The sequence below is a fragment of the Suricata suricatta genome, chromosome 11 (assembly GCF_006229205.1).
Source record: "Suricata suricatta isolate VVHF042 chromosome 11, meerkat_22Aug2017_6uvM2_HiC, whole genome shotgun sequence".
Taxonomy (NCBI): domain Eukaryota; kingdom Metazoa; phylum Chordata; class Mammalia; order Carnivora; family Herpestidae; genus Suricata; species Suricata suricatta.
This window is the reverse complement of record NC_043710.1, coordinates 49,272,344-49,290,269: the sequence shown is the minus strand read 5'-3', so window position 1 is coordinate 49,290,269 and position 17,926 is coordinate 49,272,344. Positions and strand designations below refer to the sequence as shown.

General features: G+C 42.3%; 1 protein-coding gene across 3 annotated transcripts in view; it reads left to right on the top strand.

The window, feature by feature from the left end:
- The window catches only part of SYT9 (synaptotagmin 9), a 188,041-nt gene that overhangs the window by 51,841 nt on the left and 118,274 nt on the right, over positions 1–17,926 (top strand). For all 3 annotated transcript variants that reach the window (XM_029915010.1, XM_029915009.1, XM_029915011.1), the window contains exons 2-3: positions 5,641–5,992; positions 15,475–16,021. In XM_029915010.1, the coding sequence (XP_029770870.1) occupies positions 5,641–5,992; positions 15,475–16,021 (899 nt within the window). The remainder of the gene's footprint in view (positions 1–5,640; positions 5,993–15,474; positions 16,022–17,926) is intronic.

Here is a 17,926-nt window from a genome sequence, read left to right as displayed (position 1 = left end):
ATATATATATATATATATATATATATATATATATATATACACACACCTGTATTTCTTTATCTACATCAAGTTGAGGTATCTATAGTCTTCACATGCCAACAATATAGAACATTTAATCTGTGTTTACTTCCTTCCTTTTTTTGCTTCCCGTGTTTTGATTGAACTGTTGAAATTTGAGGGTGTGTATAGCATCATTGCTTTGTTCTTTTAAGTGTTTTTTTCTTAACCATTACATTAAACTTCATAACCCCATAAATAGTAATTATATAGACTTAATGCATTTTATGCTGTTTTGTTTATCACTAATTCTTATAATACATAGTATATAAGTATATACCTTATATAATATGTCCTTTCTTTCTTGAGTTCTCTGTTCTGACATACATTTTTATTTGTTTGTTTGGAGAATTTCCTTAGGTTTTATGCAGGTGAAGGTATGTAAATGGTGTATTTTCTGAGTCATCGTCTTTTTGAAAATGCCTCTTTCCCTCCTGTGATGGTCTGGTTGGCTATAGAATTGTAGGACTACAATCTCCTTTTCTCAGGTCAGCTGGGATCTCAAGCCTGTCTGGTTCTGATCACTACTTTAGCCACACCTCTTAGTTTTCATCACTATTTTATACGGAATACTGAAAACAAACGAATCATCACTATTTTGTAAATCTCACTGAGCATAGAAATTAATTTGCTTCTTGCATTAATTTATTTAATGTCAAGGACCAATTTATTCTGATGGCTCAGCTTGGTTAATCTCTTTTGAGCTGCTGATTTGTCCCATGATTTTTCTTTGGTTGTCAGTTTGTGTTCTTCCTGGCCCTTCACAGTTTAGGGGGACAACTGCTGTTCATCTGCCTGTATGTAGTATACGGACACTCAAGCCTTTCATTCATTGGACAATAATATTTGCCATTCCAAAACAAGTCTTCAGGCTTGCATGGATCCCTTAGAATTCTAGGGGAACAGCTGGGGTAAGGATGTCATGGTATCTAGTGTCCATGTCTGCAAGATGAAGCATATTGCTGTACTACGTCATGTTCAATGGCTGCATCTAATAGCAGGTAGAGGAGAGTTCTGACGGTCAGCCTTCACTGCAGGGTCTTCTAGGCCACATCTTCCCAGAAGAATGTACTCTATGGCAGGTCTGGATACAGTTTTGCGCACAGTCACCCCCAAGCAGCAGCACCTCCAGGGATCTGGATCAGAACTGGGTTGCCATTTGCCTCCTTTCATCCCTGAATCACCATCTGGTTATTCTCTTGGCTCTTGGACAGAAGGACTAATTATACTTTCCCAGTTTTTAGAAAAATTATCTTTAGGATAATTATTTTTTGATGTTACTATTTTTTCAGTTTTTGTTATGAAATGTGCCATAAATGCCAAAGAGTATATATAGTGAATACATATGGTTTCAGGATCAATCATAAAACAAATGGCCATGTACCTACCACCTAACTTAAGAAATCTCTTCTAAGCAAGGCTGTTGTGTGATTCTAAGCTGATTCTCCTTCTCCCTTTCGTAAGGTCATGGGTCTGAGGTGGGTAGTATCTAGAGTATCTATGGTCATAGTGATTCAACAGCAGTTTTCTAATACTTCTTTCTGAAAAGAGAGAGAGAGAAGTGTCCAGAGGGTGCCCTGAATTAAGGTGGTTATGTTTAAATGAAGTTGCTTTTACAACACCAAAGACTTAATCATCCATTTCCTACATAAAAGGTAGCTACTTTTTTGCATGGACCTCAGGCATATTGTAATATAGAGGTGGAATTTAAGGAAAGGTATTAAGCAGGCTGTGTTGTAGCTTATGACCAAGTAATATATTGTATTATTTATCTTGAATGTATCATAGATAAGCGGCTATATAACGATTGCCACTTCAGACAGCTGTGAAATTAGGTGATTAACTAGTTGTTACTTAACCTTCTAATTTCTGTATAAGTCTAATTACATGAAACAGAAGTTGGTGTTTTGATTTTTTACTTTGCTTGTCTGTTTGGAGTGTCATTGTAACTACTGTATTGTAAATGATGGAAAAGAACTGCATATGTTAAAAAAATATGAAACTCTATAAAGTAAAATAAAATAAAAAAAATTTCAAAAAAAAAAAAACCAAAAAACAGAAGCACAGATGATTGTGCTTAGTGGTTGGCGTGTCTGTATAGGTCACCGTTGGTTTCTCCTAGAAGGCATTCCCTGGCCCATTGCTAGCCCACATGGCACCTTTGTGTGAATAAGAAGAAATCAATTCTGCTATTTGCCAGAAATTCTCTTTAATACCTATATGCACAAAAATCTATAATGATTATGAATGTGACTAGCACCTCCTAGAGTTTGCAGGCCACAACCATAATTCCTGGTAAATGTAGCAGGTGGCTATAGGGCTCTTCAGGTGGGCATCATCAGGCATTTACTGAATGCCTACAATGTGCCAAGTGTTCTTTTAGTTGCTTGGCATTCAATGCTGAGATGGGCAGGATTCCTGCTCTCATGGATCCCTTGTGACTGGACTGGTGAGCAAGCTGTTTTTTGGATGCATGAGCTGGGAGTCAACTAACAAGATGGGGCCATTCTGGAGTTGGGTCAGGATCCTGTGGTTACTAGCAAAAGTGGGCACAGACTTTGATTTCATTTATGTAGCATGTTGTCTATGCCCTGAGAGGTTATGCTGTACCAAGGTGATGAGTTCAGAACTTAAGACCAGAGTGACCATATTCCCTGGTTTGCCCTGGGTACTGGGTGAAGTCTCTTGTCCCAAGTGATTATTAATATCACCCCTTCTCTCTCTTAAAGGTGTCCCAGCTTAGGACAATAAATTATATGGTTATGTGTATGAGTCAACTGTTTTTGCCATGGTAACCAACCCCTTCAAAATGTTAGTAACTTAAAACATCAACTGTTTAGGGTTTGCACATGGGGTTGTGGATCAGCTATAGCTCTGCCCCAGTCTGTGGATAAGGTTTAAGCTCAGTTCTCATTCTGAACTTCACGCCTGTGCCATGGGTCTTACCATGATAGCACCTAAGTTGGAAGACTGGGCTTTATTTAAGTTTTCCTCTCATGGCAGAAGGTGGGGGCCAAGAGTCTTCTGGTCAGAGTTGGCATGGCCCATATCTACTCAGATTTTATTGACTAGAGCAAGCCATATGGACAAAACCAACATCAGGGGATTGGGATTTAGGCTCCTCCCTTGGCATGGGGGCGCTGTGGTGCGGGAGAGCAAATACTTGGTGAATAATAATATAATTATCACATTACACTCCTAAACCCTGCTGCTTCCAGTGTGCCCCAACCGCAGCCTTTGCTGGTGTCTTCTAGCAATATCTCTGTTGGGACAGTGCCACAGTGATTAATAGGACATGGGAGTTTTGCCTCTGTTTGGATTACAGAATGTATTAAGGGATTTCACTGTGGTTTGGAGCCTGTTTTGTTGTTGGATTTTATTGGACAAGGTGGGAGTTGATGTTTGCTGTGGCAGCCTGATTAATGGGGATAGGGTCTCCTCCTTTCTGTGTCCCAGGCACTACCACCTATTCTAGAAGTTTGCACAGATGCATTTCCCACACTTCCGAGTGAGCTGATGGAACCCAGTGGAGGCTGTGGGCAGACCATGCTCTCTTCCTGCCTCATGATGGGCCTCCATGAGGTGTGATTTCTGGTGCCCCTTACTCTGCCCCCACTGTCCCTACTCCCTGTCCTCATCCTTGCCCTTGTTTCTCTGCACCTGAGAATTTTAATTTTAATAATTTCCTTAGTGTCCTTTTATTTGCTTGTGTTAAATGTTCAGTACTAATTGACTTTTTCTTTAAAACAATTCCAGGAACTCCTCAATGTTACTGGTTCACTGATAGAAGGATGGAACCCATCCTTGTTTTCCATTGTTGTGTAGTTTGCTAATCCCCTTTCAGTGGGACTTGAGGAGAAAAAGTTGGCAAATTTGAGCTCACTTACCCATGTGAAACTGGAGCCCCAATGTTGTTGAGCAGAGACAGGATATTATTTCACTGAAAAGGCAGAGATTGATGAGGAGGCATAGAGGAGATACATTAGATCCATCACCAGCGCTGTCAGCTGGCATTCTCTCAAGAGCAATTTTTCATGAGGAAACTGCTTTATCGTTTCATAAGAATGATCAAGTACCTTCAGAGTCATGTTGAAAAGCACACGGATGGTGGGTAGTCAGCGTGGCTCAGTAGGTAAGTGACCTGCCGTAGGGCTCATGCATGCCTCAGCAGAAATACCAGTCCCTTCATGTCATGGATTGTTGGCATGCTGTGGATAATTGATATTGTAAAAATTAACTTATTCCTAATTTTCTCCTTCATGAGAATATGAGTCTATGAAGAAGGTATGGAAGGTCTTTCATGTTCCCCGTTGTATTCTCTCTAAAACGTAGCACAGTACTGGCATGTGATGGACATTCGGAAACCTTTGGCTGAAGCAATGCAAATATTAATGATGGACAGTAGAGGCAAAACCTGGGAGAATCCTTGGAGCTCCTGAGTGTCCTGGAGTGCAGTAAGGACAGGTGGGAGTGTCCTTTAAAGTAGGGCTTACAGCCACCACAGTGCCAGGAATGAGTTCAGGTGGATGCCTTAGCCTTTCTGGGTTTATTGTAGCGTGGGGTGGAAGCCTGGAGGGGGTTGGTTGTTCTGGGGACTAGGGGCACAGCCACTGCACTGCCATGGACCCTCGCTGAAGCCATACGGTCAGGGCAGCAGATGCTGTGGTTGCCTTGCCATATCCACTCACTATCCCCACTTCAGCACATGCCTGCTGACCCCCAAAGGCCAGCCCCTGCATTTATTTGAATGTGGGACTTTTCTGGCTGCTGAAACTTACTTTGCCACTCGTGCTGCAGGTCGGAAATGCCCCTTGAGAGCTGCCTTCCAATCCATGACTGAAAGAAGCTGATGTTATAAATAGCCCAGTCCCTTGCCCCTTGGGTAACTGGCTTGGTAAAGCCCCCTTTGCTGGCTGCCTTCCCTGGATCACTTCCCTACTCCCCCTACCTGTGTTTTCTTCACCTTCTAAATAAGCCGCCTACCCTTGAATACTTGTCTCAGGGTCTGCTACTGGGAAAACCCAAACTACAATGTCAGCACTTGGGTCCTAGGTACCTGGCCACTGAGTGGGGGGTATTCTTGAGGCTTCAGAGGACTTGAGCTTCATTTTGCTGAGAACCCTTAAAATTCAATGTCAGAAATAGAAAGAAAGCCCTCTAGTTTCTCTTGTTTTAGAAAGTTGTTACTTAAATAACTCTCAAATTTTATTATACAGCTCTCTGAAATGATCGAGTAAGTTCTGAGGACAGTTGAAACTGCCCTGCTCCCAAACCTTACTGATTTGTATTGCTGTGGTATAGTTGACTTGGAGGGCATTCCTAGTCCCCCCTGAATATACCCTGTCTCTTGCTAGAGCAGACTGTGAATGGTTTTGAATCATGGCCTGCACGTCCTTTTCTCTGCTGTGTCTGAGTCTCACCGTCCCTGTGCCAGAGTCAGGTGACCCAGCAGCATCCCTGGCCTGTCTCCTGCAGCCAGCTCCTGAGGGATGAACGGATGGAAGGGTCATTCTGCCTGCACTGTGCAGGGGATGGGCACAGGACGAGCAATCACACTGACCTCTGATCTTTGCTTCTTTGCAGATATCTCAGTGAGCCTGCTGACCCTTGTGGTCACTGCCTGTGGCCTCGCGCTTTTTGGTGTGTCTCTCTTCGTGTCTTGGAAACTCTGCTGGGTTCCGTGGCGAGAACGAGGCCTGCTCTCTGGTAGCAAAGACAACAATCGGGAACCTCTTAACTACACGGACACAGAGACCAATGAGCAGGAGAACAGTGAGGGCTTCCTAGACCCTCCCACTCCCTGCCCTGACTCCTCCATGAAGATCAGCCACACCTCCCCTGATATTCCCCTCTCGACCCAAGCCGGGGGCCAGGAGAACTGTGCCCATGGTGTCCGTGTACAACGCCAAGTCACAGAGCCAACCTCGTCGGCCCGGTCAGTAATGCCCCTTTCCTTTCTGACTGCAAGGCAAGGACCACCTCGTTCCCTTCTCTTGGTGGCAGCAGTGTTGGTTAACCAAGGATCCTGTAACCTTTCACGTGTCTATTCAGTATCAGGGATGTGATTATGGGAAAAATGTGGTGCTTCCTATACTCCAGTGAGGCTCCTAACCTCTCCTAAGCTCACTGTGTAGTGTCTACTTAGTCCATAATAATAATAGTTACATTGCCAAGACTAACTGTGACCAGTACTAAGAACTTTGTATGCATTGTTTTATTATAGTTCACAATTTTGCATGAGATGCACAACTAATCTTTTTCATTTCACAGAAGAAGAAACTTAAGTCAAAGAGTTTAAGTAAAAACCTCATCGATTTGTATGCAGTCAGGGTTTGAACCCTGATTCAGCCAACACCAGAGACTGAGAGCTCTTAACCACTCTTCCCGCTGTCCTCCTAGTGCTATTGAATTGATGCTCCGTGCCTCTGACCTAGCCTAGCTGTCACCACAGGTTGTCTTTGTAGCCCACAAAGTGGCTGGAGGTCTTTGTCCACCTTCAGCCTTTGTAAGGCCTAGAGTACCCAGGCCTCGGGTCACTTTCTTCCTGTGGGCCAGGTGCTCCACTCTAAGTGGTAGAGAAATCGTGTAGTGCAGGGATAAAGAGCAAGGGCTCAGGAGTCAAGTGAACTGGCTTTCCTTATATGTATGTCATGCCAGACGCATTACTTAACCTCCATATGTTTCCATTTCCTCTTCTGTGAGAGAGAAATCATGATGATACCAACATATAGGTGCTTTTAAGAATGAAGCAATAACATGCACATCATGTGCTTTGCCTCGGCAGCACCTGGAGCACCATTTTGATTTTGGTGTTGTTTTTGTCATGATCATTCCCCTGTGACTGGCCTCTTCCAGGACTCAGACGTTGCATAAACGTGCCTTTCAGGTTAAACAGACAATTCTGAATCCCTGGATATGAAAATTCACTTTCAGTAGGAGTTTTCAGGATGAGAGATACAGGAAGTAGCTCTTTTTTAATAAAAATATTTGCTTGAGCAACAGCCAGGGGAATAGCATGTGCTGTTATTTGGAGAGTGCGAGCACAGTTTGGGGGCATTTTTAAAAAATCTTTTTTATTTGTTCTCTAGAAACTGAAATAAGATTTTACCCTTTTTTATGTTAATCGAGTTTATCCTAGAGTCTCTGCTCATTCACATTAAGTGGGATGGAATATGACAGTTTATAATTTAATTTTTCCGCAAACCTATTTTAGCATCATTTCCAATTCTGAATCAAAGAGCTAAACCTAAAATATTCCTCTATGCAGAAATGGATGGTTGTTTGCCATTTGATTTAGAAGAACTCCTCAGATTTTACCACTAGGATTTCTCTTTAGATATAAGACTTAAATATAGCAGGAGCTCTGTTTGATACCATCATGGCTCTTGTGCAGCGGTACAGACTCGTAATAAAATCCCTTCAGTATTTCAATAACTGGAGTCTTTCAGCTGGAGTACCTGCTGAAATTGTCTCCTACTCAGTTTTCCTCTGAATGTTAATTTTTCTGACCTAGATCCCATCAATACAAGGTGATAGTACTGTGCTTTTGTTAGATTATAGATCTGAGGACTTTGCCATAATCCTAACGAATCGATAGCAGTCATATTACTATAATTATCACAGTACTTATTCTAGAAAAATATATAAGTACTCTATGTATCAAGAGATGTATATCATTTAAGAATAAAAACTGTAGGGGCACCTGGGTGGCTCAGTTGGTTGAGCATCTGACTCTTGATTTCGGCTAAGGTCATAATCTCACAGTTAGTGAGTTCAAGCCCTACATCGGGCTCTGTACTGACAGTGGAGCTTGCTTGGGATTCTCTCTCTCACTATCTTCTACCCCCCCACACCAAAAATAAATAAACTTAAAAAAAATCTTTGAAAAGGAAAGGAAAAAAACTATTGTATCTTCACCACTGATTTATGTAAATTGGGGAGAAGGAAAAAGAGCAGAAGAAAGTGAAGGAATTATTCCTATAAAATGAATTTACATTTAGATTTATTTTAGTTTGGGAATCAAGTAATTATATTTTCTGATGCACAAAATCGCCTTTAGTAATATCTGATCTATCATAAGAAAATGAAACTCTTTCCAGCTGCATTGACCTAATTCTGATAATTTTCATCATTTTGCATTTAAAACATTCTTACCTAAATTACTACTGACCTAATTTTATGGGTTATGTCAAGAAATACGTATGTATTAATCATGGTCTTAGTTCTTCTCATTCTTTCGGTATTGTGTTGTGTTATAAACACACACACATACACACACACACAACATTTTTACTGACAAAATGAGAGAAATGAATGAAATTTCCTTCATGTCTCAAAATTTTTAACATTTTTTAAGTAAAGTTTTTTGATACTGAATTTGGGGAGGGGGAAGGTACTGTGCCAAGATGGCTCTAAACAGTGTGCTTTGCTATGTTCTTATTTCTTCCTTTTTTTCTCATAATGCTCCTCACTTCCTCACTGCTATCACTTTCTTTCTTACTGCTTCCCTCCTGCAGCTGTTGTGACTTGTCCCCAAGGGCCCAGGACATCTCCTTGACCCAGAGGACATAAGCCTTAGACTCCCAGTGCAGGGCATCCCGAGTGTTCCTGTAGTCCATCAGCGCAGCTTCTGTTGCAGCACTGACGTTGGAAAGCTCACCCTTTTCTGGCCTCTTGATCGTGAATATGTGTGGCTCCCACCAATGTCTATGGAATGCCCTAAAGATGAGCATTATTTTCTCGTCTCAGAAGGTTTCTGGTCAGGATGACTTCCTGTTGCTTTCCCACGGCCAAGCACATTAGCATTCTGTTTCTAGCTAGCTCAGTTACGATTAGAGCCCTCCAAAGTCCCTGTTAATTCTTTTCAATTTTAGATGAAATCCCTTTTGTATAATACACTGAGAATATGGATTTTTTTCAGAAGAAAATTCTTCAATACTAGAACATTTTAAAGATCTCTACTCCAAATATATAAAAATCCCTGGGTCCTCAAAATAGAAGGAACCTTTACAAGCCATCTAATGCATTTCTTGATTCACATCCCAAGATGAAAGTTCCAACCTGTTTTATTAAGTCTTCTCAAACTTCTTATATAGCACTTTGGTTTTGTAAAAAATTTCAATTACCACACTGCCATCTCTTTATCAGGCCTGCTAGGGCCTGGTGTTACTGCCACAGTCTGCTCCTGTCAGCTGCCCACCTCAGCGCCATGCAGCGCCGCCCCGGAGGGCATGGACTCACTAGGAAGCTCTACCTGGAAAATCTCATGGTATTTCAGCTACACCAGCCTCTCTCTCTGTGCCTTCCATATGCCTTTTCCTGCCTTGAGGCCTTTACAAACAGACTGTTCCCTCAGCCTAGAGTGCCTTTCATCTTCCCCTCCAGCTCCTTTGCAGCTTTAAGGTCCCGCCTAAAGCATCACCTCCTCAGAAGGGCCTCCCTGACCATCCTGTCTGAACATGTGCTCTTTGCTCCATGCACTCCCACTCTGCGTTCTCTCACACGTTGCCTGGCCTGCATTTCTTCATAGGATCCAACACTGTCTTTCTAACTAAATGAGTATTTGCTTGTTGCCTTTACCCCTTCTCTAATCTAGTTCTGTTGGCTCAAAGACTATATCCGATTTGTTTCTCCCTACGTATCTAACACCCAGTGCAGCCCCTAGCATAGAACAGACTTCTTCTTTTTTCTCTTTATTTTTAATGTTTAGTTTTGAAAGAAAAACAGAGAGATAGAGCCTGAGTCGGGGAGGGGCAGAGAGAGAGGGAAAGAGAATATGAAAAAAGCTCTGGCTCAGAGCCATCAGCACAGAGCCCAGTGGGGGGCTCGAACTTATGAACTGGGAGCCGAACTCAGATGCTTAATGAGCTGAGCCACCCAGGGGCCCCTATAGCATATTTTTTCCATGGATGACTGACAGAATACCTTCATCAGTATCCAGGCACTTTTCTCATGTTCCGCTAACAAGAATGGTGAAGGCCAGAAGTGTACATTGAAGAAGGCTCTCTCTGGGATGAGGCTGGTGGAAGGCCTTACGTCCCGAGTCTTACCTTCCTTCAGAGCCTTATACTTAGGCCTTTGGCCTTATCTGCAATCTAGGCAAGCCAGAGTCACAGAAATACACTGACAGAGTTGAAAGAAGATAACAATTATTAAACTTTAGATTCAGGTTCCATCACTGGCCACAATTCCAGTAAGTGGTATGCTCAGATTAAATGTTGTAATTGCTCTATGAGGAGCATAGTTCTATTAAGCTGTGTGTGTGTGTGTGTGTGTGTGTTGAAAACATTAGTTAGATGTGAACAAGACACAACAACTTTTTGGATGATTCTTAGATATTTCTTCAGATTTTAATAAACGGACAGCTTGGAAAATGGGAGTTTCTTAGACCTCTCTCAACTCCCATGAGATTCTGAAACTAGATGTAAATGTTTATTTTATCTACTGGGATTTAATTATTGGAAACTGTTATTTCCTTGGCATTCATATATTTATTCTAGACATTTGTATTAAGCATCTTCAATGTGCAAAATTCCATATCATGTGCTGATAGTAAAGAGATAAAAAACATATTATATTATATTATATTATATTATATTACCCTGACCTCAAAAGCAGCAAGCCTAGTTGGGGAAATAGGCAAGAAGAGCACCAATTACACACATGAAGTGCTGAAATTGTTTTCTTGAAGATCATTCTGGAAAGAGTGTATAAGAGGCTTGAGATAGGGTAAAGACTGGCTATAGGGGCTGATTCAAGCCTGTAATGATGAGGCCTGAATTCTTGGAAGCAATAGAAGTGGAAAGAGGCATGAGTTGTGAGGTACTTTAGAGAAGGTGTTGGTGGACATAGGGTCAACTTAGAAATAGGGAATAAAACATTGGAAGATGACACCAAGATTTCAAATTTGTTTAACTTGGGAGGTATGGGAAGAAGCAGATCATGAATCAGAATGTCCAACTGCACTTGACCCTGCACCTCCACTGGCCAAGGTGTGATGCCTACATCTTTCTTATATCACTCACCCTGGAAACCTCTGAATCCTGTACTAAGAAAGATCCCCATTTCCTCCTGTCCTGTAGTGAGTTTACTTCTGAGACTTTCTCTTCCATCTCTGCCTTCAGCTCAGGACAACCTAACCTCCTCCTCTCTATCACCTGGGGAGTTTCCAAGAAGGAAAACAATTCTGTCCCCAGGGTTTCCAAACTTCCCTATCTCAACTTAAACCTAGTAAAGAAATCCATGTGTTTTTGAAATTATAGTTTGCTTCTCTCTTTCCTCTCCTTGAACCTTGAATCTCTGCCAACACTGGTGCCCCTGAATCAGGGAAGGGATAGGCTACGTTTCACCTCTAAGATGGGGTCACTGAGATGTAGCAGGTAGAAGAGTGTAACTTGTCTGTAGATGCACAGAACATTTGGAGGTGAAAAGGATGGAGGGAATGATGAGTTTCTACTCTTACAGAGCATAGACGGAAGATGTAGGCATACATGAGGAGAAAGCTATGGGACAGAAAAATTGAAGATCCAATCCTGAGAGCTGGTAGCCAAGGTGGAAATTTGCTTAATTTCCCTACTGAGATCTATCTACCGGCTTGGGGGCTGATAATATGAGGCCAAGTTAAGTAAGCTGGCTCAGCGAGACTACCATTTCCTCCATGACAGTTTCCCGAGCCAGAGGCTTCTCTGTCTGTCTCTATGGCTCCCTAACATCTGGTCAGTTCTTATCCTCTTCTGACCTGCTGTGTGTTAGTGTTTGACTATTTTATCACCCTGGCTAGCCAACTCCTTGCAGGCGGTGACTAGGCTTTGCCTGTCTGTGCCTTCCACCCAACCTGACCGTTTGTTTTGTGCATTCTTTTTTGGTAAATTGCAGTAATGTCCTCTTTCTTCAAATCCAGTGGAGGTAGTTGGCTTTTTGGGTGATGGTTCAGGAACCAAGAGTTTATTGGAGGATTCAAAGTGGGACCCTGGAACCGGTTAATTCAAATTTGAGGAGAGGAGAGAGGGAAAAGCTTTTTTGTATCTGGGTCTGCTTACCCTTGGATGCAGCTCAGCACAAGGCTCAGCTTCCTTCAGACATTAAAGTGTTTTTGAGTTTGTTGTGGGAAATCTGCTTTACAGATTTTGTTAATCATCTTTGAAATAAGGCTTTCTCCAGGCTCAACCACCAATCTTCTACCTCAGATCTGGGACAAACACATCCAGTTTTTCACTTCTGCTCACAACAGCAAAATGGGCTCCACCTGCACTGAGGGAAAGTAGGACGTAGGGAGAGCTGAGGGTCTCAGCCCTAGTGGCCAGCTTCTCTAAGGCAGCATCAGAATACCTTATTTACAGAGGACCCCTCTCTCAGCTTTCCTTTGCACCCCCGGTCTTTGGAAGTCATTTCTTTATCTTCCTTTCCTTGTGCACATCAAGTCCTGAGAACACCAAAATACAGGACTCCTCAGATCTACTCAGAGGGCTGTCTGCTTCAGGTCCCTCCTTGTCACACTCACTCTGTAGCATTAAAATTCCAGACCTTTGCCCTGGGTTCCCCTAGTCTACTGTAGTCTAGGACCACCTCCATTGACCATTTTAGAACCACATCACCTGGGGTGACAGGGGCCAGATCACAATATTCTGTTCCATATCTTTCCTTTCTCTTGCTTTGGACTTGCCTTTCGATCCCAGCTCCATATAAATAGCCTATGAAGTTATGGGATGTTGATTTTCTATTTCTTCTCCTTTGTCTTCTTCTCATCCCTGGGTGGCTTCCCTGCCCTACTAGTTCATGTCTCAGCTGAGAGAGGTGCAGAGGTTACACAGGGAGGGGGTGAATTACCCTGGTTCCCACTGCTCTGAGCTTCTTAATCTACCCACCCTCCCCTCTGCCCCTCAACTCCAATAATCCCTGAATCTCTTCTGAAAGGAAAGGGATTGAAAGAGAGCCCCAGGGAGTGACAACTGTCACGGCCTGTTACAATCTGCGCTGTCTGCTTTAATCCACCGCCTTCTGATTGGATTCAACTGTTTTCCTAATAGCCTGATTCTGAATGGAGGAAGAAGTATCGGGAATGAAACTCATGATGGAAAACATTGGGGTAGATAATAGTGTTCATATCTATGCTTGATTTTTAAAAAGAATTTCAGCTCTATTGGAATTTTGAATGGAGGCATCCTGTGTGGTTGGGATCTTGTTTTGGTCTTTGAAGTAAGATCTCTTCATGATGCCCCCCTCAGCCCACTCCCTCGACCCCCTGGCATTCCATGGTGGTTAGGAAGAGCCAAGCACATGGGACTTATTACTCTTCAGATTTCCTGTTCAGGAAGATGCACAAGTAAAACAGAATATGTGCCGCTGCTAAGCAGTCAGAGCCATGTATTTTAAATTAAAATTAAAATTTGCATGGCAGGCCTAGTCCTATGTATAAGGGTTAAGACAATATGTTACTATGATGAGTCAAAAGCCAGTACTCAACAAACCCAAAGGTAGGTTGTTATGCACAGAAAGTGAGCTCAACAACCACATTGGGAGAGAAGTGGTAGCAGAGTGACAGGGTTGGGTCTGGTGTAGACACAGGACTGGTGTCCCAGCAGACATTCGTCCAAAGAAGGCGGACTTTGAGGAAGCACTTTTAGTATTTAAACAGCATCACTAGACAGTTCCCGGAATGGCTTGTTGTAAGTGGGAACTGACACCAGACCCAAGTACGGCCCTTGTTTGAATCCAGCCTGGAGGGAAAAATCAATAGCAGAGGCCACAACTGGTACCACCCCCTTATGGCCTTTGCAGAGGCCTGGACACGTGCTGTTCCCTCCAGTCCCTCTGCCCAGAGATCCCAGTAGAGCGAGACTGGAGCTCTGTTCCAGCACTGCAGAGGGTCAATGTCTGGACAACAGAATGGCTGAGCTATACCAGCACAGACAGCTGGTTTGGAGTGTTTAGCAGCATCCCCTGCCTGCCCCCTCCCACTTGAAAAATCATAAGATGCAGAGAAAACTTAAGCTTGTGCATTTCTTTGTTAGAAGTTAAAATCTGACAACAGAATCTTTCAGACCACACATATGGTTTTTGCACACTGGGGATGTATGTGCCTCGGCTGTGTCTGCTTAGCATGGACTGTGCTGGCTCTGACAGGTACACGTGATGGTCCTGTGATTGTGCTCTTGTGCCATGTGGGTGACTAGTGACCAGGAGTACAGGTTGAAGATGAAGAGGAATGTTTAGTCTAGCAACATTTATATGACCAGGGAGAGTAATTTCAGACATGTTTGGGGGCCTACTAATTCCATGTTCCATCTCTATTTCATAAAATAGTCTCAATAAAGGAAAAGAAGACCAACCCAGATGTTTACTCTGCCTCTCGAACTATTTATCAATCCCTCAGAGAGCCCGGCTGTTCCCTTTCACCTACTGGTGGAGAGAGATCACTTTAATTATGGTTTCTGAGAGACAGCAGAAAAATACAATATAATGCTCTGAACTCTGAGCTGAAGACAAACAAAAATAACATGAAAAACAACCTTGTATGTAATGACTGCTTCTTTCACTTTATGAGGACTCACACAGATAAGTCAGGTTTCAAGGAGAATTTCAGGGAAACTACTAACCCAAACCAATAAGCTTCTAGGACGAAGAGTAGGTTCTGTCAGCAAATATTCACTTTGCAGATATCAGGATCCAACCTTCTCTGAATCCCTGTGTACATTTATTGTACACATTTATTGTACTTACCTTTAATTTTTATGCTCTTAGTGTTTATTGCAGAGATAAAACCCTTCCTCCTGATCACTAGTCACCCACATAGTATGACAGAAGCACTGTCATGGTGCTGACGGTTACACCTGTCAGAGCCAGCACAGTCCAGCACAAGCGGACACACCCTGTCACCCACATTCTCACAAGAGCAAGGACTGTGGTCTTGTGGTGAAATGCTTTGATTTGAACCAGTAGGAATTTCCTTACTAATAAAGTTATAAGCCAGTGACGGGAAACTCTGTGTAATTTAGAGACAGATGCATTCTTCCTAAGGCAACACGTAGCTAACTATTTCAATTTCAGGATGACATTATATACAAAAGGTGAATAATTTTGTTTGTAAAGGAGTTTGTACACATCTTTACATTCCACCAACCGAATAGGCTTCTTTATTGGCATATTAGTTTAGAAAGCGCATTAAACTGTTACAGCTCCAAGGTCACATGGTAGTAGATTTATTTCCTGATACCAGGCCTCAGTTTTGAGCCTCAGGCCTTGGGGAACAGCTTACTCACATTGATGAGCCTTTTGAATTTAGGCCAAAAAAAAAAAAAGGCCCACAGATCTGAGCTTTTAATGGTGCATAACCGACTACTTCCAGCCCAGGCACAAGTTTCTGGAAGACCTGTAGCTAATGAGGTTGTAACTATTCTTCTCTCTTCCTCTTCACTCAAGGCATAATTCAATCCGGAGACAGCTCAACCTGTCAAACCCGGACTTCAATATCCAGCAGCTTCAAAAACAGGAACAGTTGACTGGAATTGGCCAAATTAAACCGGAGTTATATAAGCAGAGGTCACTGGATACTGATGATGGGACAAGGGGTAACAGCAAAGCCTGTGGGAAACTGAATTTCATTTTAAAATATGACTGTGATTTAGAGCAGCTCATAGTGAAGATTCACAAAGCCGTCAATTTGCCCGCCAAGGACTTCTCTGGGACTTCAGATCCTTACGTCAAGATCTATTTGCTTCCTGATCGGAAAACAAAGCACCAGACTAAAGTTCACAGGAAGACCCTAAACCCTGTGTTTGATGAGGTGTTTCTGTTTCCGGTTCCCTACAATGACCTTGCAGCACGGAAGCTTCACTTCTCTGTGTATGACTTTGACAGGTTCTCTCGCCATGACTTGATCGGCCAAGTGGTGGTGGATCACTTCTTAGACTTGGCTGATTTCCCCAGGGAATGCGTCCTTTGGAAGGATATCGAGTATGTCACCAACGTAAGTCCAGCATTTCTCCATTTGGGGGGAGGCTTCTTGGTCTGCATGCATACAAATTACTTACACCTTATTTTATTCTGGGGGTAAAGTATAAAATTCCTGTCAGTGTCTGGATAGCTTTGTTTCAGAACCTTCCTGTACCTTCCCAGAAACAGATCTTTAACAGTATTCATTTTAAAAGTTCCTGGAATTACTCATGAAAACAGTATTAAAGAGTAACGTTCTCTCTTTTCTACTTTCTCATTCTTAGCTGTTCCCTAATGGGCAGTAGGTATTATCTGCCCTTCTTACCACATTTTCTGTAGAGCTTTCTTAGGTTATTTGTGCTAAGTGGATCCTGGCATCCTATTTGCTGTAATCTGCAGTTACAAGACCATTGCCAGGCTGTCTGAGAGCATTATGTCCTTGCCCATGTGCCCAGGTCAGCTCAGTTGCATTTCTTATGATCAGATCTTCATCTTCAGTCCCAGAAGTGAGAATGGTTGAAAAGAGTTGGCACCACGTTTTTAAATACAGAATCAAAGTGACAAGGAGTTCAGTCTGAAAAGATGTGCAGATATTGGCAAAACTAATTAATGGAAGGTCAAAACCAATTTAGAGCTCAGGAGAGAGGGCTGAAGGGCTACTAGTGACACCACATACCCATGTTTACGTTTTAAATGAGATTGCAGTGGCGATATGATTTACATCCTTATCACTCTCCTGCAGACATGTATTGACTCTGCTGAAATAGAAGGAAAGCTGGACTTTCTTAGGTAATGCAGATATTTTAGAGGCACTAATTCCCTCAGGAAACTTTGCTTGCACCTCTTCTAGAATGCAAGCCGTTCTGAGGCCAGCATAGTTTTCTTTCTCTGCCTTGGCATCCAAAGAAACCAAGCTCCATAATCCTTCCTCAGCTCAGATGATGATCCAGCTTAAGTTTGGAGCCTAGGAAGTGAGGAGAACACACAAAATCTCTGCCTGCTGACCATACACCATACACACTGGTTTTCTCACTCTTGTCTGCCACTGTGAACTGGGGACGCACCCATACTTTGGCAGTTCCAAGAGACATCTTCTCTTCATATGCCACAAGATACCGGTGCCAGCTTTGTCCTGATACCCACATAAGCAAAGGAGTTTTGCTGGCCCATATCAGAAGAATGAGGAAAGGAAAGAAATAGCTGGAAAAGGTGGCATGAAAAGTCTGTTTCTGGAATCTTGTTTGTTGTGTTCTTTTTTACTAAATCTACCTATAGCATAATTTGCAAATTACTATCATTCTATGATAAGGTTTAATATCAGAAAGAACAATCATCCAGCCTACCTTTTCGTCAATTTCCTGGCTAGTATTTGACTTTTCACATAAATTTTAGAATCAAATTGTCAAATTAATAATTCTTTCTGGTATTTGTTTGGACTTGTAAGAAGTCTGTAGATTAATTTAGGGAATTATGCATCTTTTTGATATTGAGTCTTTCTCTTCATGACCATAGTGTATTTTGTTTCATTATTTATTTCTCTAAAATTCTGGGGGCACCTGAGTGGCTCAGTCAGTTAAGCATCTGACTCTTACTTTCAGCTCAGGTCGTGACCTCACATTTCATGAGTTTGAGCCCCATTTCAAGCTCTGTGCTTACACTGCACAGCCTGTTTGGGATTCTTTCTCTCTCCCTCTCTCTCTCTGCCCCTCCCCTGCTTGTGTGTGCTCTCTAAATAAATAAATTAATGAATGAATGAATAAATAAGTAAGTAAACTTGAAATAAGTAAATTAAATTCTTTCATTCAAGACTTACAATTTTCTTCATGAGGATCTTGGATGTCTCTTGTTAGATTTATTGTTAGATGCCATATTTTTCATTACAGTTGACTCTTGAACAACAGGTTTGAACAGCCCATGTTTACTTATACATGGATTTTTT